General features: G+C 43.3%; 1 protein-coding gene across 1 annotated transcript in view; it reads left to right on the top strand.

Annotated features, from left to right (window-relative positions):
* The window catches only part of GRIN2C (glutamate ionotropic receptor NMDA type subunit 2C), a 280,395-nt gene that overhangs the window by 112,599 nt on the left and 142,990 nt on the right, over nucleotides 1-24,806 (top strand). Inside the window, exons 4-6 of the mRNA XM_078650813.1 lie at nucleotides 10,749-10,960; nucleotides 15,051-15,219; nucleotides 20,350-20,503. Coding sequence (XP_078506939.1) covers nucleotides 10,749-10,960; nucleotides 15,051-15,219; nucleotides 20,350-20,503 — 535 coding nt within the window. The remainder of the gene's footprint in view (nucleotides 1-10,748; nucleotides 10,961-15,050; nucleotides 15,220-20,349; nucleotides 20,504-24,806) is intronic.

Here is a 24,806-nt window from a genome sequence, read left to right as displayed (position 1 = left end):
CCACAGACACCAGATAATAGGAAGCACAAAAGACCCAACAAAACAACATGTATTAAACACACATCAGCAAATAAACAAAACCGGGCAGAAGAAATTGTGTACGTAACACAAACACACAGCACTAAAAAAACAACAGAACAAGGGCAACTGTGGGTACATCACAAAGAGAAAAACTCACGTAAGCAGCCGGGGACAGAGAAGTGCGTGTATAACACAGACATCAGCAAAAATCAAAAACCCGATGAGGGGGGGCTATGTCTACTATTATGAGCTAACAAAAAACAGCAGAACGTTGGGAATTGTGCTCGTAGCACAAAGAACAGGACATGCCATGCACACAGTCGAAGGTGTGTGTGTGTATAAACATGTGTCTCAACACTGTAGCTACACAGAGAGGATGACCTCTCTATAGCCATAAAGGGAAAGAGAGGGGTTACGGGTAGAGTACAACCTCCCAAGTTAAACTAATTAACAGTATGAGTATCCCACTGCTCGTCCTGCAACAATTCACTGCGGAGTTTAATGAGGAGAGAGGACCCGGGAGAGGAGAGGAGGTGATAAGACTGGGGAGTTCAGAGAGGAGAGGTGCAGAGGAGGACCAAAGGGAGAGAGAGGGGAGATGTGCAGAGGAACAACTGCAAACTGAGTCGTGAGAAGAGCTGAGGGAAACGTGCAGAAGGAGACGCGAGAGGTAAAGAGAAAGACCCGCAGGAGGAGAGGCGCATGAGGACTGGTACAATAGGGAGGGGTAATAAGGATTGGCACTGAGAATTGGTACTCACCAAGGGTCTCTCAGGACTGATACAGACCAATTGAGACTGTGTTGAGTGAGGGGTGCAGAGGACAGGTACTGACCAAGTGACCCTGAAGACTGTGTTCACTAAGGGGTACTAAGGGCAGGTACCTACCGAGGGAGCATTGACGACTGTATTAACTGAGGGGTACAGAAGACAGGTACTGACAGTGAGCTTTGACAACTGTGTTCATCGAGGGTTACTGAGGACAGGTACTGGCCGAGTGAGCATGGAAGACTGTGTTCACCGTGGGGTACTGGGAATAGGTACTGACCAAGTGAGCCCCGATGTCTGTGTTCACTGATGGGTACTGAGGGCAGGTACTGGGTGAGTGAGCAATGCAAGTTACTATTTTTGTTGTTTCTGGTTTTGAAAACGAGGTGCACTTGACGCCTCAGTGGTATTTAAACACAAGGCTCTATTGGGCATCCATGTACATAGTTCTCTGGGTGTATGGCTACCATAATGGTCTGGCCTGGGCCTTTTGTTGAGGTCGTTTGCAGGACTGACTGTTGTGATCCTGTTTCCTGATAGTAGTTGAGAGTAGTTGAGAGTAACATGGAAGAGTTCGGCAGTAGAGGGTGTGCCTCTCTAGCCTGGATGACAGGGGGAGAGAGTGATGGTGGTAAAAGGGAGGGGGCGGCATTTTTCAATTCTTGCCTAGGGCGGCAAAACACCTAGAAACGGCCCTGGCCAGTGCTAACAAAATTTTACATTATGTGCAAATTTCGCAATAAAGTGGCATGTGCCAGCAATGTACATTTCAAGCAAAATCGACCAAATACTTTATATGTTGCTTAATATGTAAATGACACAGTAAAATACCATATATAGTTAATTTTCGTATCATACAGATTTTACCAAAAGTGACAAGTGCTAACATTTTACATTTGCAAATTTCGCAATAAAGTGTCACGTGCCAACATTATACCTTTCGTGCAAATTATGCGGAAAGTGCAAAATGCCTTTAGTACTGAGTTAATTACATCATAACATGTTGATGAGTAAACTCAAAAAGTAATAGATTTCCTAGCAGCTATACATTTTAAAATATAGGATGCCACATAAAAACAGATATCCGGGCTTTCCCAAGTAAACATTAGCCTCATAGCATTTTTAGTGGATCGAACATTATATTTTAAAAACATGGATTTCAGGTAAAACTTCCTTAAAAAAAGAGTAAAATTTACAAAACATTAAAAAATGGCAGCAACTTTGGTTGGATATATTATCACATGGGCATACAGAACTGGTACTTTTTTTCATAGTCGGGAAGGCCACGAGATGGTGAACAATCCCTAGCCTTAAGCGTGTCAGTACAAAGCAATGGGAGGTTTTGTTACATCAGTGAAGTATGCATGGAAACCAGCTCTAAGGTTTAGTTGCTGTTAAAATACGAGGGTAGTTTGTTCCCCAATTAATCTCCCTCGAGCCTCCCCTTTATAGGCTAGGAAGGTTACTTTGATTACGTGATCAATGTTGGTAGCGGCATTCCTGCCGGTAAAAGTTGGGCATTTTAATATTGTCCCAGGTCATGGTACAACTCCGTAATTTGGGATCAAACTTTGCTATTATAGTATTTAGTGCTGTACCATATTCACAGTGGGGGAAGTGCATGTAGTCAACGTTATCATCAGCGCTATAACTCTTCATAAATCCGCATGTTTTAGTTTGAGCCAGCGGACATGCTTGAATGTTAAAATCGCCAACCCAAAGGGTAATAGCTAACTTGTTTGACAGTGCCATCGCCCTTTCAATTTCTTTTTCCAAACTATGAACTACACTCCCCCTGCTGTTATTAAAGATGTTATTGTAGTAGTTAACTAGGACCAAATCTTTACCCTTATGAAATTGAAGCCTCATTACCTGACTCTATTGTTGTGCAGCTTTTAATTTAACATTCCGCTAATTTGTTAGAAACAAGAATCAAGAGGCCGCCCTTGGCCCTTCCTGCCACAGAGTCAGTACCATTTAGTCAGTGCGAAGTGTAACCCTCTACAAAAATTGAGTCTCTACACCGGGTCTCCTGCAGGCAGATTATATCTTAGTCTGAAGTGATGAAATCCCTCCAAAACGGCGTATCTAATTTCCTGTTAAGACCTTCTATGTTCCACGTTATAATAGTGTAACCTTCATTTACATTATCTTTAGCAGGCTTGCAGATTGTATGCGGGGTGTTTAAACTCTCTTTAGGTTAAGTTATCGGTCGTTTCCTCACTTACTACTATCGGACTTTCTATTAGCCCCCTTAAGGTTGTATCTTGCATTTCTCTTGCTGTAATTATAACCAATTCTGGGTTTGATTTTCTGCAATCTCGTTGTATAATAGATAAAGAGGATGATAACCTGACCTCTGATGCTACGCCTTGAACTTTGTTTTGCGGGCCCCTATTGGATTAAGTTTCTGCACTGTTCCATAGTCTATCGTGAGTCAGTCATTGTCTTCTAGAGAAGTTAATGCCTGAAATCTGTTGTATAATGGGGCAGTAACGCAAGGTGGCTGTGCTAATAGTGGTACCTGTTTGTTAAAATTAGAGTTATAATTTGGGCTATCATAATTGCTAATCGCCATCAGGTGTCTATAAAAATATCCTAATGGCAGGAGAGTCGTGTTATACTCCCAGTGTGACGGAGATGGGGCGTTTGCAAGAGTATTCCGTGCCCAACCAGGGGTCTTGAAGGTGATAATAATACAATCTCCCTCGAAACTTTTCTTAAGGGGGCCAATCCACCCCACCCGTTGTGTTAGCAGTACCTGGTTTGCCCCCGCCATCAGGAAACTACATTTATTGGACAACCAGTGTAGAGTTTTGTTCTCAAGTGTGTCGTGGTTTTCCTACTGGTCTTTCCTTAATTTTGGCACATTCACTAGGACTGCCACATAAGCCCGACATTCAGGAGACAAATCAATAGATATAGGTGCCTTATTTATTATAGGGGGCATAAGGTCTGGATTGCCTGCTCTAGTGGTGTCTGTTGCAGAAAGTTTACTAACCCCTGGGGTCGGTTTCTCCCTTCGATCCTTGCCATGATTAAAATCAGCAACTGGCTTTACTCTAGTCTGCGTGGTATATTCCTTTGATTTTTCACTAGGATCTAAATTTCCTATAAGCGTCCTCTCCGTGAGATAATTAGGTGTTTTAAGTACTGGTAGGTTACTGCCGCTATTAGTAACCAGAGTAATAACCTCTCTGTTTACCTCACTATTTGCATTTGCCCTTGGTTTACCCTGCTCAATCCTCGCATAGATTTTCTCAAGACTTCAATTTAATTTATGAACTTCCTTGGCTATATTATCTACCCTATCATGGAGTGGCCTAAGCAACACAGTTAATTTATCAAAAATAGCTTCTAGAGGTATTGGGCATAGAACAGCGTCTGGAACTTGATTTGTATTTGTACTTGCTATACCCCCCGTGTAGAATTTCTCTTGTCTTTCTTGGCCTTAGTGTTTCCCTGACCTATTGTTTTCTTTTTATATCCCTTTGCTTAAATTGGGAGAGTGGGGGAAATATGGGGGAAATAGCCGATGTAGATAATGTAGGTGTATTAGAAATACGGGAGGGCTCTTCATCAGTGGCATTCACACCATCAATTAGACCAGTTACATCTTTGACAATGGGAGGTGACTCAGGAATAATTGATCTATCTTCATTAGTCAGGATGGATTCTTCGCTAGCCTTGTCTCCAAGCACAAGACTAGACCCCCTAGACAGGCGCCTCTCGGTACGATTGATTTCCTCGGATAGGGCACTAACTGCTTTTACTAAAAATGTTTCTATGGTAAGGCACGTTTTATCCATCAGAGGTTTATTAGCTCGTCTCCTTGCCATTGTAGGGTATAGGCAATACTCATTCCACAATTTAAAAACTTCAAGCGTACAAACCTAAGGCTTTGAAAATGCAGATTGCCAGCCTTTACACACAAATACCAATTCAGTACCTTTCAGGATTTCTATATTACCAGGTCCAGTTTGTTTCGAACGTTAGGGGGCTGGCCCAGCCCGGCCTCTTCTGGCCTCTGACGGCCTAAGACGGTCCCGCCCTTGTCCCGGGCTTCGCCGGCTCCGCCGGCCGTGCTCGTCCCGCGTTCCGTGGAGCGGGAGCGCTTTTGGGAGGGGAGAGTCGTCGCTGTTGTGGCGTCACCAGGCCGCGCCAGGCAGGGAATTCTAGGCAGGGTAGTTATTACAAACTGCCGTTCCCCTCACGGCGGCGTAGAAATGGTAAAGTGCAGTGGTGCAGGCCATTGCCCTCATGGCGCACCCAGGAGTAGATTAAGCCGTTCCCCTCATGGCTGGAAGGTATGTGGCAGCAATTCAATTCAAGCGCGAGTATTATTATACATTTTCGTGAGCTCCCACCTGAAGCCCTTGTACTCTTATCTTTAACATATTTCAGATAATTTTGTTAGCCTACAGTTAAGCTGGACGTCCACAGGGTTGAAGCAATGCTTCACTGCCTGCCAGCAGGACTGGATGCCATAATACCTGTGCAGGAAGTAAATGGAGACTTATCAGCTGCTTAAATTCTCCCGTCGCTGTACCATTTTTGTAAAAAGAAATACTGGACAGTCAACGACCAGATACCCCTTAACCATAAGATGAATTAAAATCCTCTACTCTTCCAATCTTCTATAGTCACTACGTCGTCTTGCCAATAGTAGTGCACCGTAACTTCTCCTGGCTAGATGGTTACAATCCTCGCTGTTTCACCAAAACTGTAAGACATGGTACTTCATTGTGGTAAATACCATATGCCAGTTGCATTAAAATTATAATCTGTTGCCCAGTTTATGGATGCTGTCAACAAGCATAATTGTTCATAATTTTTCACCTCACTGTTCCATCTTCCACTCATCTTTAAACACAAGTAGATATCTCTGAATGCATTTACTTCAGGAAAATCCTCTGTCTTCAACAGGGGTGAGTGGGTCATGCCCCATATTTAACATCCATCACCATTTCTCCGTGAAAGGAGGCCACCAACCCTAGCAGAGCGGCCTCAGCACCACGGGAACGGAGTATCCTGCTAATTTGCCAGCAGCACAGAAAGAAATAAGCAGAGGCCCGACTTCAAAGATGAAACATGCTTAATTCAATACCTTGCAGCAGCAAACAATGTAATCAAAGATGAAGTCTGTCTCCTCTTTTCTCTCTAAAGTGTCTAGCCAGTCTAAGGAATGTCCACAACACACTCCCATTTCCTGAAATCAACCTCACCAAATCTTGTGTACATACCCAGAGCGGGGACTTTCAAAATGGAACCCACAGGCCTATGCCACTGTGGCTCACTGAGACCCTCCTGCAACACTTACCAAACTTCACTAGCACTCATGCACACATGCATGGGATCTCTTTGCTATTAATCCAGGTTTACCATTATCAGCAGTACTTTGAGTTAATGGACCATTAGGCTGTCCTTCATGTGACACATGTTAAAAGGCTGTGTCCTATAATCCTTACTTAATCATACTATAAACCAATGCGAATTGTGAGCTGGTGGTTGCAGGTGGAGTGCATTTAGTTTTGGGGTTACTGGAAAAAAAACATTATAAACTTTGCAAGAGAGAGAGAGAGAGAGAGAGAGAGGGGGGGGGGATGAGAAAGGCAGTAAAAGAGTCACAAAAGGAGAAAGCAGAGATGAAAAAGAACCAGCAAGGGAGTGGTAAAGACACAAGCAGTGTCTGATGGTGGAATAAAAAATATGCAGCATTGGTATTCAACACCTCAACCATCGATAGCACTGTCACAGTCTTCTGAGCAAAAGTTTAGACCCCAGCACTTATTCTTTTACAAATTAAGTACTTTCACTGTGCCCTGTGCCCTTTTGCCTCCTGTTTCCTTCGCAGTTCCTCCTCCGTAGGTTTTGCTCTTTTTTGTATTGCATTTGTAATTGTACTGTGATTGCTTTTATTTGCTTCTATTAGTTTTTATAAATTTTCCGTTCCCTCCTGTACTTTTACTGTGCCCTGTGCCCTTTTGCCTCCTGTTTCCTTCGCCGTTCCTCCCTTCCGTTTTTCCCGCCGCTGCGGCCCCGCCCCTGCTCGCACATTTGTCCGCTCCCACCTCCCAGCTGCTCCTCCCTCCCACCTCCTCTCTTATGGCGGCCACGCAGCGTTAGCGCCCAGCGGGCGCGCCGCTGATACGCCGATGGTGCCTGTACCGTACCCAGCGCCAGAACCCCTGGCCCCTGCGAACTCCATGACACCCGTCTCCGTTACAATGCCAGCACCCTCCACGCACTCAACACCGGACGATTACACACCTACCTTCTGGCTGCACCGAAGCGAACCCAAGGACCCTTGTCCTGCCAGAGCTGAAGCTTCACCATCCTCCGAGCCACCAAATCACCCACAGAGAAAGGACGCAACCACCTCAGATGCATTCTACTCAACACCAGCTCTGCCAGGAAACACTCCATTGAACTCTGGGACCTCCTCGACCCCACTTCCCCAGACGTCGCCTTCCTGACGGAGACCTGGTTGAACCCCTCTTCGGCACCCAACATCGCCATAGCTATCCCTGACAGCTACAAGATCACCTGCAGGGAATGTACCAATCAATGGAACAGTAGGAGGAATCGCCATCATCCACAGAAACACCCGCAGAGTCTCGACCAGCACTGATGACACCCTCTGCACTGCCGAACACCTGCACTTCCAGATCAACACTGATCCCAACACCACCCTCAGAGGAACACTCATCTACAGACCCCCCGGACCAAGGCCACAGTTCAGCGACGCCATCTCCGACTTCGTCAGCACGCACGCCCTCACCTCCACAGACTACATCCTCCTCATGGACCTGAACTTCCACCTCGAGAACAACAACACACCAACACCAACTCCATCACCTTGATTGACAACCTCACCAACCTCGGACTCAGACAGCTCGTCACAACACCCACCCACTTTGTCTGCCACATGCTTGTCCCCATCTTCTCCGCAAGCTCCCACGTCTCCTTCAGCCACACCACCGAACTCCACTGGACCGACCATCGCTGCATCCACTTCACCTTCCGGAAACCCACCACGCACCACCGCACTCAACAGATCCCTCGCAGATGCTGGAGCAAAGTCACCGAATACCAGCTAAACACCACCCTTGCCCGTCGACCCCTTTGACCCCGACACCACCACCTGCAACCTTAGACAGTGGATCAATAACTGCTCCAACACCCTTGCCCCACTCAAGAAACCCTCCAACAGACACACCAAGAAGAAAGCCAGTTGGTTCATCACGGACCTCCAGGCATCCAAGCAAGCCATCCGAAAACTAGAGAAGAAATGGCACCGCAAACAGACACCAGACTGCTACGCAGCCCACAGGAACGCCATCCGCAGACACCATCACCTCATCAGATCCGCCAAAAGGACCTCCTTCAAAGACTGCCTAGATAACGCATACAACAGCAAAGAACTCTTCAACATCGTGAAGGAGCTCTCCAACCCCAGCTCCAACACCAACGACATCCCACCTTCACAAGCTTCAAGTCCCTGACCGTCCCGACAATCACTGAGACCTCCGAACTCACAGCCACCACCCTCACAAATCCCCTGCTCACCTGGACCAACATAAACGCTGACGACACCATCAAAGAAATGAACACCATCCATTCCGGCTCTCCGTCAGACCCATGACCACACAACATCTTCAACAAAACCAACTCCACAATCGCACCCCATCTCCGCAAAGCCATCAACATCTCCTTCGAGACGCGACCTTCCCGGAAAGCTGGAAGCACGCCAAGATCAATGCCTTACTCAAAAAACCCAAGGCGGATCCCAAGGACCTCAAGGACTTCCGACCCATCCCTGCTCCCGTTCCCAGCGAAGGTCATCAAGAAGACCGTCAACAGACAACTGACCCGCCACCTCGAGGAGAACTGCAACCTGGATCCGTCCCAGTCCGGGTTCCGCAGCAACCACAGCGCCCAAACTGCCCTCATCGCTGCCACTGATGACATCAGGATCCTACTGGACAACGGCGAAACCACTGCCCTCATCCTCCTGGACCTGTCAGCCACCTTCGACACTGTCTGCCACCCACCGCACCCTACACACACGCCTCCACAACGTTGGGATCCGAGACAAAGCACTGGATTGGTACAACCTCCTTCCTCTCCGGCAGAACCCAGAGCGTCCACCTCCCCCCTTTACGATCCGAAGCCACCGAGATCATCTGCGGCGTATCCGAAGGATCATCGCTCAGCCCGACATTGTTCAACATCTACATGGGATCACCCGCTCACGTCACCTGACTGCACAACCTCAACATCATCTTCTATAACGACGACACCCAGCTGATCCTCTCCCTCACCAAGGACCCCCTCACCACCAAAACCAACCTTCACGAAGGAATGAAAGCCGTTGCCGAGTGGATGAAGATCAGCTGCCTGAAGCTGAACTCATACAAGACAGAAGTCCTCATCCTCAGCTCCACTCTCTCACCGTGGGACGACTCCTGGTGGCCAACTGCACTAGGAGCAGCGCCGACACCCACCGACCACGCACGCAACCTAGAGTTCATCCTCGACTCAACACTCTCCACAAGTCAACGCCGTTTTGTCCTCCTGCTTCACCACCCTCTATATCCTCCGCGAGATCTACAGGTGTATCCCAACCGAAACAAGAAGAACAGTCACACAGGCCCTCGTCAGCAGCAGGCAAGACTACAGTAACACCCTCTAAGTAGGAGCCTCGGCCAAACTCCTGAAACGACTACAATGCATAGAGAACGCCTCCGCATGCTTGATCCTCGACATCCCTCGCCGCAGCCACATCACACCCCACCGAAAAAGACCTGCACTGGCTTCCCGTCAACAAGAGGATCACCTTCAAGCTCCTCACCCATGCACCATAGCACTCCACAACACCGGACCGACATACCTCAACAGACGACTCACCTTCTACACCTCGAACCGCCAACTCCGCTCCGCTGACCTTGCCCTCAACACCGTCCCTTGCATCCAAAGAGCAAACACCAGCAGCAGATCATTCTTCCACCTTGCCGCCAAAACCTGGAACACCCCCCCCATCCTTCTACGGCAGACCCAGGACCTACTCACCTTCAGGAGGCTACTGAAGACCTGGCTATTCGAGCAGTAGCAGCACCTCAGCACTCAGCGTCTTGAGACCCTCACGGGTGAGTAGTGCGCTTTACAAATGTTATGATTGATTGATTGATTGATATAAACACTGTAATACATAATGTGCTGCCAATGCCATGTTACATGTATGAACATGTAACAGGGACAATAGTGCTCTTGTCACTACATTGGGGTATACCTCCAGGTACAGGATAATTCAAGGACTATTGATAAGTCAAGGGCAAGTTTAAGCCTTTTCACAATTGCTGGACTACTTCAGCATGAAGATGGAGTCAAAACTCTGAAACCACGATACCAGATACTTGCAGTCGAGTCCGCAGGTCAGGAGTCATGACTATACACTATGCAGGGGACATTCCCATCCCAACACCTGTTTTAAAATCTTCACAAAATGTTGATCTTTCACAAAAGCATTCTTGAAATTAGCCTCCTGGACTATTTTGGGGAAAGATTTACTTTCCCCCGATATACTGGGGCTAATACTAAAATAGTACATGTGCCTTTGTGTTGTCCATATTAGTTATCTGCCCTGAGAGAGCAACTGAAGGTGAAAAAAATCAAGATCTTGGGGTTGAAGAGCCACTGATTTCTCTAACAGTGACAAAGGTACAATATGGCTGGGATTCTTTCTCAAGTAATAGTCACTGAGAATTGGAGAATAATGCACTTCTCATACAGTGATATCTGCAGGGCAGGATTGAAAATGTTTCCGAAAAACCACAGTCCTTGGTGAGGGACAGCCAAACACTGCTCATGAAGTAACTACTGCTATTGAGGACAGAGGCTGCTTTGTGTCCTACTTAATGTCTGAAATATGACCAAGTTTTCTTCCATGGTAATTAATAGGTGGGACGATGCGAGAATGGCATTATCAAGATGAAATACCCAGTCTGGCCTCGCTATGGATCCTCCTTACAGCCAATGTCAGACAGTCGCCATCTAACTGTTGCCACACTGGAGGAGCGACCTTTTGTGATTGTGGAGAGCACAGATCCAGTCACTGGTGGATGCGTCCGAAATACCGTTCCCTGCCGCAAGCAAACCAACTACACTGACAGGTAAGTACATCACTGAATCTCCCTCACACCAAAGACAGGATAAGGTGAAAGGCATGCTCAGGAATAGGCTTAGACTACCCACTAGAGGACGCTTATAGACCAGTGGCAACTGTCGATAGCTCTGGAGGAATAGATTACCTACTAGAAGCGGCCCACTGTCTAATGTGAACTAGTGATGGCTTTGGAGAAAGGTCACCGGCTAAAAAGAACTAGTGATCACTCTGGAGACCCGAAATACCCACCAGAATATTTTTACAAACCAACTAGATCTGGTGATGGCTCTGGAGATGTAGACTCTCCATTGGAGAAAGGTGATAGGCTAGAGAGGAGTGGCAATGGCTCCAGAGACTTAGTATATCTATTAGAGAAGTGTTACTGACTGACAGGAACTAAACTACCACTTCAGGTTAACGTGAATTAGAGATGGTTCTAGAGAGTTAGACTATCCGTAGGAAAAAAGTTATAGGGTGGAAAGAACAAGAGACGGCTCTGAAGCCTTAAGAATTAAGCTAGCTGCTGGAGCTCTGTGAAGGGAGAGCCAGAGACTGCTGTCAGTGTGACAACTATTTTTCAAAACGGAGAGCCTTCTTGTAGTAAATCAGCCCCTGGGGAAGAACCTGTGGCCAGCTGCTGCTGTAGAAGGATTACAAGCTAATGTACTATCCACAGGAGGAGAATAACAACTGAATGGGCACTAGGGATGGCTCCTCATAAAGGAACAGCTGATAGCTTCAGATACTTAGGCAATCAATTGGAGAAAGTTTAGAGGCTAAAGAAACCTGATTATGGCATATGAAACTCAGAAGACGCATTGATAATGGGTTGGAGGTTCACATCAGCTGATGGCGGCCAGAGGATACATTAGAGATCCGCATGGAGGATAGGTCAGGCTTTCAAACTAGGGTTAGACTATAGATCCACAGAGGGTAGGGTAGAAACCCACATTGAGAGGCCGAGATCCACGCTGAGGATAAAGTAGAGATGCCGGAAGATGATAGGTCAGTGCTCAGCACTGAGGATAGGTTAGGGATCCAAACTGAGAATAGATTCGAGCTTCAAAGTGTGAATATATCAGAGCTCCAGACGGGGGATAAATTAGTGCTCCAAATGTAGGATAGATTAGAGTTGCAGACTGAGGATAGATTAGAGGTCCAAACAGAGGAAATGTTAGAGCTCCAGGCTGAGGATAGGTTATGATTCTACATCGAGTTCAAGAGGAAAGGCTGGAAAGTCAAATTGCAGAGAGACTAGAGCTACAAACTGAGGATAAATTACAGCTCGAAGCTGAGGATTTATTAGACACCCACTCTCAGGATACATAGAGCACTTGATCGAGGACACATGAGAGATCTAACCTGAGGTCACGTTAGAGCACTGAGGCTAGATTGTAGATTCTGTTCACAAAAGACCGAGGACCAGATGTACAAATATCTGATCACAAAATACCAGTTACAGATTTTTAAGAACAGACTTATCTGTAAGTTGCTAATTGTGACTTACTCCTATTGGAGGCCATCACAGGGATGGTGGCCTGCTGGGGCCAGCAAACTACTATGTCTGTCATTGCCTTTAAGTAAAGATAACCTTTTTTTAAATGTAATCTAAAATGTAGTCTGTTTTCCTTAAATGTAAAAGTTTATTTTTGTGTTTGTTTAGGAGTTGGCAATGATCCCATGGACCCCTGCCTGTTCTTCAACAAACTTTTGTTACGTTGACAAAGGGACCCCTTCCTTTTTGCAAATGCAATAACACTTCCTTTGAGGTGTCAGTAAAATATCATTGTTTTACAACCAGATTTAATTCGAAAAACAGTGATACCTTAGATACCTATTAGATATTTTGAAGAGAAGCCTATAACATGCCCTTTCTAGACACAAAGGGCCTGATTCACAAAGGTGAACTCGGGCGTTTCAATAAGTGTGCACTTTGAAGTAAGTTTGCTACTTGTTGGTATTCACAAACTGCACTTTAGTAGTAACTTACAATTTTGTAGTAAACTTATACTTTTGTAGTAAGTCCAGCACTACACATGGCCAGCCACTGGTACTGCAAAACCCTCCCATAGAAAATAATGGAGGTAGGGACTTAATAAAAAAGTGCATGTTTCTGCAAAAGTGCAGTTTGTGAATACTGAAAAGCTGTAAACCTACTCAGAAGTTTACATTACTACAAAAGTGCAGTCTGTGAATAGCACTTTGTAATAAGTATTGTGGTAAAACAGTAGTACTACAAAACGTACTGCAAAATTCAGTTTGTGAATCAGCCCTGGATCGGAATGCACTCACAATCCCATTTTAGGAGGTGGAAAAACTTTTCCCGACTCCCAAAAAGGATTTGGACATAACAAAAAGCATTTTAACAGTCGCAATCACCACATTTGAGTGTTTGCAACCAGTAGAGGTTGGTAGTGGGAGTAGCTGCCGGGCGGTGACATGATGGGTAGGGGGTAGGGGGTAGTAATCTATGGATTACGAAGGATTAAGGGTAAGTAAACATATAAATAAATAAAACAAATTTTGTTCCATTCATTGCCTCGCATTTGGGGATGCAGTGCACGCAACGAAATTTGTTTTATTTGTTTATATGTTTACTTACCTGTAATCCTCTGTAATCCATAGATTACCATCCCCCACCATGCCCCTCCCCACGTCACCGCCCGACAGCTACTCCCACCACCGACCGCTACTGTAATTGCAACTGTTAAAACGATCTCTATATTTTCACACCAAAGCATCTGACTAGGGATGAAATGAGAAACAAAAAATGTCACAATAGGTGTAAAGAAAGGGTCTACTTAGAAGCAGTTAGGAAGAATACATAAAATTAGAAGAGATTTCTACAAATATAGGGCAAGGGGGTGAAACCTCTGAAAAGCTGGTACGGATGCCATAGAGTCAATCACGGAGCAGGTCTCCCTGCATGACTGGTTCTGCTCCAATCCAGGCGTATTTCATAGGCATCAACCTTTCGGCAACTCCAAACCTTGTTCTGTTTTTCAGACAGTCAATTTCGCCCATGAAGAAGGTGTAGAAAAGATCTGCAAAAAATCTTTAGAACTACAGATGCCATTACAGTTACTCTATATCCTTTGATGTTTTAGGGGTGTTATTTGGAGGCAGTCAGTGAACTTTATTCACAGTCTCCAGGTGAGTTATAATTGCTTTCCATAACATGTCAGTAAGAGGCTTGGAAGGCCATTACACAAATGACCATTATAAATGCATTTGCTCGAAAAACTGTAACTTTTCACATATTTGCTTCCGTGCAGTAATAGGGCCCCTGTTTTCAAAGTGCTTAAATATTAAAAGGTTTAAGTAATTTGAGGCATTTAAATAATACATCTAAAGCCAGTTAAACATTTGAAAGATTAATGTAAAGTATGCATTACATAAAATAAAGGAAGGATGAGTAAAATATTCATCTCAAGGCTTTCACTTAAAAAGAGATTTTAAAACCCAACTTTTACTTCTAATTGTGTCTTTGAGGACGGGCAGCCTTTCAAAGGCATGTCATTAAATAGAGATGGGCAGTACTGCTTCTTCACAGTTCCGCGCCCATTAGTGCCGTGACACATAAAGCGAAAATCTGGATTAAGAGTTGGGTGGTAATAGAATCGAATATCATTTATGGCAGAAGTGCTAAAGGGTTGAGATAGACTTTGGCAGACAGGTTACTCTGTCACAAATGTAGCTGATATCCCGTCCACCCTATTACAAGCGTGTTATATCTTAAGGTACCTGTAATTAGACGGACACAATATCTGTGACGTTTGTGACGAGTAGCCTGCCTGCAAAATTCTAGTCCAAAGTCCAGAGGAGAAGCCTTTAGTGGAGTTTTCTACACCACAGGGGTCGTATGGTGGACGTAATTCTACTGTGAAAGAATAACCTACCCCAGGACTGAAACCTCTGGCTCATGGATTGAATTTACCAAGTTTAGGTAGAATATCCTGGCTAAGGTAGAGTGAGAGTAGAGTTAAAGAGGAAGCCACACTTAGGAGTGACTAGAGAAGATACAGTAGGTATACATAAAGGACTTTGGCCAAATGGAAGTTAGCCGTTGACGCACTGATTCCTATCCTTTGTTCTAGTGGGCAAGAGCTGACGGACCCCTACACCAAGCTCTGCTGTAAGGGTTTCTGCATCGACATCCTGAAGAAACTGGCCAAGACTGTGAAGTTTTCTTACGACTTGTACCTGGTTACGAATGGGAAGCACGGCAAGAAGGTGCGAGGAGTCTGGAACGGAATGATTGGAGAGGTAGGGAACGTCAGATCCCCTGAAAAACACATTCGATTCAGACAGTCACTCCATCTCACAGTGTCACTCCACTGTAGACAGTAACCCCATCCATACTGTCCCTCTCTTACAGGTATTTACCGCATTCCACTCAACACTAACCATAATTCCCGTAATCTTCAATCAGCAACCCCAAACGAACGCCCAACCTTGTAGATCACCACTTTAGTTTCGAAAGCCCTTTCGCGCCAACTAGAGAACGTACCCCATCCATAGAGCACCTACTCAGAGAGAGTGACCTCCATCCCTAGGGGTGAGTAAAAGCCAGTATCCAGCAGGGCACCGTTTGTACAGATAGTAAGCCCTGGTCCACAGAGTCCATCCCATCCCACAGTGCCGACCTTTAAATGTAGTCATCTTATCTCCAACTTTTCGCTGGGTTGTAAATGGGTCAGTTATATGTTACTGTTTTGTTTAAAAACCGATTAATATCAAAACAGAGCAATCAAACTAACTTAATTAGGGCCTGTCCTAGATTTTTGCTGCCCCAGGTCAAAATGCCTAGGTGCTGGTGCACCCCTCACACCTCCACCGCCACGTTCCTGAACGAAGCACGTACACAAACTAGCACATCGTGCTATTTATTTAGCTGTTAGCACCTATTTTGCACCATGAACTAATGTAATACTTTTACATGTTCTTTTACTCAGACACTGGCACCGTTGGTATAGTGTCTCATGGCTGGCATGAAGGGTGTTCAAGGGATTAAACAGTTTTGCTGCCCATCCCCCCTGCCGCCCCATGCATTTGTCTGGAAGGTGTGAGGTTGAAGGGGGGAATTTGGTTTTAACTTCTCCTCCCTAAAAATCGCATATCACTTTTTATTTTAAAATATATTCGCCTCTTTCTCGCCAATTTCTTCTTGCTTGTGGTATGCCCTCTCTTTTGGCCTTGGCAACCCCACTACATCCTCCTCTGGACTAGACCCCTCAGGACCACCCCTGCCAGTGAGGTAAGGTTTGGATCACTGACAGAATGTCGAAATCAAAAAAATCGACATACAAAAATATCGAGTCAAAAATATCGAAGTACAAAATATCGACAGCCTATCTTCAAACAGGTAAGTACCAAAATATCGACTCCAAAATATCGACTTACAAAAATATAGACTGTAAAAATATCGATTTTTTTAAATGTCTTAAAATTAAGTTAAAAATAATATATATAAATATATTTAATATAAACTTAGAAATAATTATTAAATAAATGTAATATTAATAAATAATTAATATAAATAAATAAAAAATATCACCAAAAATAATACATATATATATATATATAAACATATTATTAAATAAACATATTAATATAATATAATTTAATTTAATTTAATTTCATTAAATTAATTTAATTTAAATTTAATTTTACTTTATTTTTACACTGTACCCCTGTACCCCAAAAACCCAAAACTGACCCTGAACCCTAAAAATGCCCCTTTACCCAAAAACTAAAAACTGACCCTGAACCCTAAAAATACCCCTTCATCCAAAAACTAAAAACTGACCCTGAACCCTAAAAATACCCCTTTACCCAAAAACTAAAAACTGACCCTGAACCCTAAAAATACCCCTTTACACAAAAACTAAAAACTGACCCTGAACCCTAAAAATACCCCTTTACCCAAAAACTAAAAACTGACCCTGAACCCTAAAAATACCCCTTTATCCAAAAACTAAAAACTGACCCTGAACCCTAAAAATACCCCTTTACCCAAAAACTAAAAACTGACCCTGAACCCTAAAAATGCCCCTTTACCCAAAAACCAAAAACTGACCCTGAACCCTAAAAATACCCCTTTACCCAAAAACTAAAAACTGACCCTGAACCCTAAAAAATACCCCTTAACCCAAAAACTAAAAACTGACCCTGAACCCTAAAAATACCCCTTTACCCAAAAACCCAAAACTGACCCTGAACCCTAAAAATATCCCTTTACCCAAAAAACCAAAACTGACCCTGAACCCTAAAAATACCCCTTTACCCAAAAACCCAAAACTTAAATTTAATTTCCAAAACGAATTACTTTTATTTACGAAGTAAATTTTATTTAATGGTCAATTATTAATTAATTAACAAATTTAATTAATTAACATATTTAATTAGTTATTATTAAATTACTCCCCACCCTATCCCCCTATAAACTCACAACCCACTACAGAAATTAATTTACTAATTATTATTTATTTATTCTTAAAATATTTATAATTACCAGTTATATTTTAATTATTTACCAAATAATAATTAATTAACAATTATTATTAATTTACATATTTAATTAATTAAATTTAAATTACTTCCCACCCTATTTCCCTATAAACCCACAACCCGCTAAAAAAAAAAATATAGTAAAAAGTAATGATTTATCAATTATTCAATTATTATTAATTACCAATTATAATTTAATTAATTAACAATTATTAATTAATTAACAATTACTATTATATTACATATTTATATAATTATATTTAAATTACTTCCCACCCTATTCCCCTATAAACCCACAACCCGCTACAGATTTATATTACACAATTATTACAAATTATAAAACACCTAATTTGACATATTTTTGTTGTCTATATTCTATCTACTCGATATTTTGTCTAGTCTATATTTTTGATTCGATATTTTTGCTATTAATATCGATAGTAATCGATATTTTTGTAGTCGATATTATGACTGGTCGATATTTTGTCTAGTCTATATTTTTGACTCGATATTTGTGTATGTCGATATTTTTGAGGTCGAAATTATGTCTGTGTACCGTAAGGTTTATAGAGAGATATTATGCCAATGCAGTCAATGTAAGCCTGCCTCACACATTCCGTTCTTTAAATAAAGCAATGTTAAAAAAAGTATTTTTAAATCTCTTTTCAAAATAAGTATTTATTTGCGTTTCATGCTTTTAAAAATTAGTTTAAATTCACTTGTCCCCTGTACCTTTAAAAAAGAAGCTATCAATGATTTGCGGTCCCGTGTTTGCTCTTCTGCCCAAATGTTCTTGTAATAGACTGGAGTTACCTAAAAACTAAGGCGAGGGTAACTTTGGGGCGCGAGAACCTATCCTCTGTGCTTACATGCATGACTATTCATTGTCCAAACAGCCTTTTCTTTCTGTCTTGTGTTTTTATCTCACTTTGCATGCAGTTTGTGTACTCTGACTTGCATTTCCTCCCTTCAGCTCCTATATAGCCATGTTTAGAGAGCAGTGAAGCACCATTTCACGCCTTTAAAAAATATTATTCTGTATTATTTACAAAGTGTCCATACATCCGCCTTAGTTTCCTGGCACTGATAATGTAAGAAACCTAACTAGTCATACACAATAAACAAAAGATATTCAGTAATACTAAAGAAACTGGAAGCATATCAAGGATTATCTGTGCTGTATTAGGGAAGGTGTTCCACTGAGTGTTCGCTGCAGACACCTAAAAGACTCCCGCCCCTTGCTCTTGCTCTGCTCTAGAAGCACCACTAAGGTAGCTGGACCCAGAAAGCAAGGCTACCATCTTACTAAAGTGAGTTTGAGAAACTCTGGATCAGCCCCTTTAATGGACCCTGAGCATGGTAGAAAGGCGATCCATGCCAATAGGCCGCCAGAGGTAAAATGGAGAAGATGGGTTTCCTCAGTTCTGTCCTAGAGAATGGATTTAAACCATTGGAGCACAATGTCATTAATTCCAGTAGCTTCGAAAATGTACACCAGCAACCCGTGGCCGGTGTGAAAGGTTGTCCTAGATTTGATAATATCAGAGAAGCATCTCATTCCAGAAAGATGTATCAGTCATCCAGTAAGGTACCTGGATCGATATTTTGCTGATATTGTATGTTCTGTTGAGGACTCTTTAATAGGGGAGCCACAGAGGCATGTTTAATTCAGTCTTGGACTCAGTCATATTCCGAAGAGTCAGTAAAATACACCATCTGGCAGACAATTCCCTAATTTATTTGCTGAGTATATTTAGCTACTTGTAGATGAATTGCCTTAAATCCTCCCTTCTTACGCAGGTGAAAGACAAGTTGAAGGTAGAAGCTGGAGGGAATGTTTTAGTGAATGAAAAGATGCATGTCTAGTGGTAGAATACTGTCTTGTCATCTGTGCCCCCAGGAGATTAACCATGGTGGTAAGCCTGTAGGCAGCTGAAGTACCTCTGATGCTTAACATAATGGTTTCAACCAGCAGGACTATCAAAATATGCTTCAACTTTCAGCGCCAAGCTTTTCAATGCCTTTTCTTCAGCTATTCCTTGGCCACTTGGCCATCATCTGTGAAATTTTAACTAAAGCAGTGAAGTTCATCTAATTCCCCTTTTAATAAAATCATTAAGGTAATTTAGCATTCCCCGTTTGTCTTTACATAAGCAGGCTTAAATGGTATAATCTGTGCATTAATGTATGAAAATTCACTCCAACACCCCTCAAATGAGTCTACAATCTATATGTCTGTAAGATATGTAGATTTCTTTATTTCAATCGTAACTCCTGACACTAATGTCTGTGTAACCAGTTACCATCAAGCAAGGAACAATTATTTGCTCAATGGAGGGTCCCTTTTGGATACCGAGATTATAGTAGAGGCTTTTTTCTATTACACAATGCTTTGGAAAGATTACTAGGATATAGGATTTAGTGTTATTATTACTGATAGAAAAAGATTGTTAAACTACTGTAGAAAAATTCTGATTTCCTATTTAATTAGGCAAAAGCATATATAAAAAACATTCAAAATAAATCAGCTCATCAACATACAGAAAATATTAACAATGATAATTTAATAATAATATTTCAATAATGATGGCACCATTTTTCTGGTCATTATTAATAAATTGTACTAGTCTAGGGAGTGCATCTTCATTGATAGACTATCCATAGGTTCTTCCTCAGACTATCAATAGGTACTTCCTCTGATTTTATCGCATTATTACAGACCTGTTTTGTTTCTATTGCCAGTCCCTTCTTCCTTGCTTCTCTCTGCCTGTCTCCTGCCCCCTGCCATGCTTTGTGTTGTGTGCCCTGCACCTCTCCGCACCTGGAACTTTTGACTCTGGACTTTCTTGTGTACTCACTGTCCTGCTTCTCTTCTCATCCCGCGAGGTGTACTACAAGCGCGCTGACATGGCCATCGGATCCCTCACCATCAATGAAGAGCGCTCAGAAATTGTAGATTTCTCCGTGCCCTTTGTGGAGACAGGCATCAGTGTGATGGTGGCCCGCAGCAACGGCACAGTGTCTCCCTCCGCCTTCCTGGGTGAGTAGTGCAACTCGCATAACTTGACAAAGCAGTCACTCCCCCGCCGTACCTGAATGCATATTGAATTTTTTCAGATCAAGATTAGGCCTGGATGACAGTTTTAACCTCGCAAAATGCGTGAATTTCACGTTACGTGAATTACACTTCAATTCACAGGCATGAATTTTCATATAATTTTGCTCACAGGAGACTAATTTGAGCAGAAAAATTCTTCTCAAACCAGTCCTTTCGTGTGGCTTTTAAACATAATGGGCCATATTTATCAAATTGTAATGGTACAGGGAACGGACAGGAATGCGTTGTATTTATCACAATACGGCAGACGCATCCCTGCCTTTTCCCAGCGCTGGCGCACAAACCTGCACCAATACAGGCACTTTCCATGGATTTTGCATGGGACACCCATGCACCACCCATGCAACACCTTCCTGTGGCAGAGTAGCATAATGCACAATTTGCGCTGCGTTGTGTACTTTTGAATTTATAACGCCACTTAGGACCACACAAGTTGGCCTTGAATGGGTTGATAAATCGCATTTCAAAGTGTTGTATCACTTTTGCACCAAGGGGTGCAAAAGTGACGCAACCCTTATTAAATATGGCCCAGAGTATGCCACTGTGTTCAATTATTACATGTGATACCGGCAAATGAATTTTGCATAATTTGCATTTTCATCAAATTTCACACAAAAAAGTATGATTTCACACACCCTCACTTAAGGTGCCTCTCTTTTAAAGTCACTCTTGGTCCTTGTGATACTTGCTCAGATTTCCCTGCCACTTTTTGTTCCATTCACTGAAACCTCGAGCTGTACCCGGCAAGTGAAAAGAAGTGAAAGGAACAGAACTCTTTACACTACATTGTTATTCCGCCATTGTGGCCGTCTTCATCAGTTGGCATTAATTCTAACTGCTAATACCAGACCCAGACCTACTGATCGCAGGATTCAGGATTTAGCAGGAGATTAAGAGCGATTTCCAGAAGTTTAAACTCTTAGAAAGCATTGCTGCATCACTTTTTGTGTGTTTAATATAATGCTACCAGAGTGACTGCCCGAGGGTTAGGCTGGTTGCAAGTACTCTTCCCGCCATCAGAGTAAACAAATGGGGTAAATAAGACAGATGCTCAGTTTGGAAAACTTCTATGGAACTTCGTTCATGCACCATGATGTGTTTTCGATATGGTTTTCCCAGCATTCAGTGAACGGCCTTTAAAAATAAAATAAAATACGTCGCAACCCTGGCATGTTAATCAAGGCTGTGATAGTGAGATTGGTTACTGCACCTAGAGCCTAATGTGCAGTTTGGGAAGTTCGTGTCTCCTTGTGGTTTGCTGTTGTCCTTGCGAGGGTGTTTTGCTTCACTTCAGCTTCATTTCCTGCGACGCACTGAGATCCCTTTAATAATATAGCGTCGCGCGCTCCCCGTAGACCTTCAGAGGCAGCCCTGGCGCCGCGTGGCCTGACGCCAGGCGCACAAGTGACCTCACGTCAGACATCTGCAGGCGCGGAGCCCAGGCAGGGCCCTCACTGAGGCCAGGCTGGCAGGCGAGAGAGCTCCCGCCGTGCGAGTCCGGGGAGAAGATCAGTAGTGGCGGTAATCAGAAACCTGAAGAAAATAAACAGAAATTGCAACTACTATGAAGAGGAGAGAACGCACCTATTTGATATCGATACTAGACACTAGCCGGTTCCACCATTTAAAAAGTTTGGCCACGAAGGTACTGACAGTGTCATGTCAGGCCTCATTACAAAAGATGCGTTAACAAAAATAATACTAATAACACCATTTTCACACGTGAAAGCGTACAAGCGTAGTGAGCGCTATATAAATATTGCAGTACAATACAATATGTGGCCTAGAATGTCTGGGTGAAGTACCTAAACCTGGTAGGTAAGCAGAGTAAAGTTTTTCTTGGCGAGTATAGGTAGGTAAAGCCGGGCAGTGACCATTGTGTAATGAATTGAAGTAAGTATGGGCATGATGTATGCATGCCAGAGAGGCTTACCACGTGCTACGCACCTCCTCGGGCACTTCTTGCACACTTGTTAAAGAGGAACACGTTTGACAACATCTGCCAACAAGTTCCCGGCTCCTCCCCTCTTGAGTACCTGCGATATAGTCCAATTGCAATTTTTGTGTTTCGCTTAGAGGTTTCTGGAAGACATAGATAATAAAGGCCGGAAACGGGGCTATCTGTGTATTATGTGTTAGAGCACAGTGCTGAAGCCTCCACCCACGATCATCCCAGGAGTACTTTATGCAGTTTTGCCCCAGGGCTACAGAAAAATAAAACATGCCCACATACTTTAGAAGTAGCACTCTTAGAGGAAAATGGTGTGAAACTAATGCGCCCCTAAACATTCCAGGACACATCAATTTACTATTCTCCTGCCAGTTTGCAGAAAATGGGGCTTAGTGGCTATAGCTACTGACTTTGGAAGCTGGAGACTCAGGGTAGAATCCTAACCTCAGTGCATGTCTCAAAAATGTGTAATTCTGGGCACATCATTTAATCTATATATGTGATATGCATTTGTGTCATCCCTCTTGATGTACAAGATTGTCTTCCAATCCCTTATGTACTCTACACTGTGCTGTTGCTAAATTTGAAATAAAAAAACATTATTTTCGTTAAAACACCAAAAGGCAAATTTCATGCAATGCAGTTAAACAACCAAAGGTGCCAAGGTGTGTTGCGTTAAAGGGAGAGGGCAGAACAGCGACATATCTCCCTAGGTATGGCGCAGTTTCTCTCTCTACCTTGCACCACACACTCACTCTTCCACTATGGTGTGAGTGTGATGTCTAGTATAGGGTTTGTACTGGATGGACATACTTTGAGTACAAAACGCTATACTTACAGGCCCGGACTGGCCGTTGTGGGCACCGGGCAATCCCGGTGCCCACAACGGCCGCAAGGGTGGGGGCCGGTTTTGGGCCCTGGGGGCCGTTTTTGTTGCAGAGCCGTTTTTGCAGCATAGCTGCAAAATCGGCCCTGTAACAAAATCGGCTGAAAAGCGACCCTGGCAAAGCGCTCGCCCCCCTCCCGCCCAGGGGGCGGGGGGGCGGCCGAGCACTTTGCCAGGGCCGGTTTTGGTTCCCAGTCCGGCCCTGTATACTTAGACATAGTTTAACATTTTTATAAGTTTAAAGAAAATAAATATTTTTTCTAATGTGATGCTTACCTCAAGGAGGCGTACATTTTGGAACAAAGCCCTGTCTACCTTTTCTTAGTGGATAGGGCTTTGTGTCAATGCGGTTGCACTGGAACTCCCCCATGTACCACCTATGGTAGGCCCCCTTGATGCTCTGTAGTGCTTAAAGTAGTAGATGTGTATTACTTTAGGGCTACCATTCAATGCAAAATAAGATTTTTGCTGGAAAGTAAATCTCAGTACAACACTGTAGCCAGTTTGTGTCACTTTTGTGATGCAAACCCAGCACCAAATGTTAGCAAATCTGTGTCCAATTGAGACCCTTGCGGGTGAGTAGTGCGCTATACAAGTATCAAGTATCAAATTACAATTGCATGGTTTGTCAGGCCACTATAATCTATATTATAGGCAGATCTGCATGCCTGAACAGTGCATTCCAATGTGCATGATACAAATGTGTTTGTGTGGACAATGCTTTGTTGTGTATAAAGTGTGTGCAAGGTTAGAGCTAGTTTGCTGCATATCATATGTATCACAAACAAATCTGGAAGGGATGACCGTAGTTTGTATGTGTATAAAGATGCCTGCATTAGGCTGTCTGATTTCCTCTCCACGGTTTAGGGTTTATATGGAGTACTGGCAAGGGTAGCTTTGAAACTAGCACACGATACTGGGTTCTGCTGCTCGCACAGGCGCCAAGGCTTCCCTGGTGTCCTTCCCTCTTCAGGTGTAGCTGTGGTCAGCCAAGATTTACTCCAGGAAGCAGAGGTAAAGAGTTATTTCAGATCTAATGTAACATAACAATGGAAACGTGCCTAGTACTTAGGGTTGCTGAAATACAACCCAGTTAGTTGTTATATCCTATAGACTAACATAAGCGATTCAGTGGCTTTCAGCCATAATTGTTTTACTTTTATCTATAAAGTGTCATATGTAAGCTTGGGAGAAACTGCTATTTTTTAACACTCGGAAAACATTGCTAATATATCGTCTGTTGCTGTGACACAGATTCAGGTTCAGTTACAAGAAGAGATTATTTGGCTGAGCTAAACGCGTGTGTTAAAATTATGCGAAAAGCTAAGCCTTAGAAAAACAGATATTACGTAAAATATGCAAAATCCAATAATTGTGTTTTTTGCAAG

The sequence above is a fragment of the Lissotriton helveticus genome, chromosome 7 (assembly GCF_964261635.1).
Source record: "Lissotriton helveticus chromosome 7, aLisHel1.1, whole genome shotgun sequence".
NCBI lineage: Eukaryota > Metazoa > Chordata > Amphibia > Caudata > Salamandridae > Lissotriton > Lissotriton helveticus.
The sequence above is the reverse complement of the archived record's forward strand: the minus strand, read 5'-3'. Positions and strand labels throughout refer to the sequence as shown.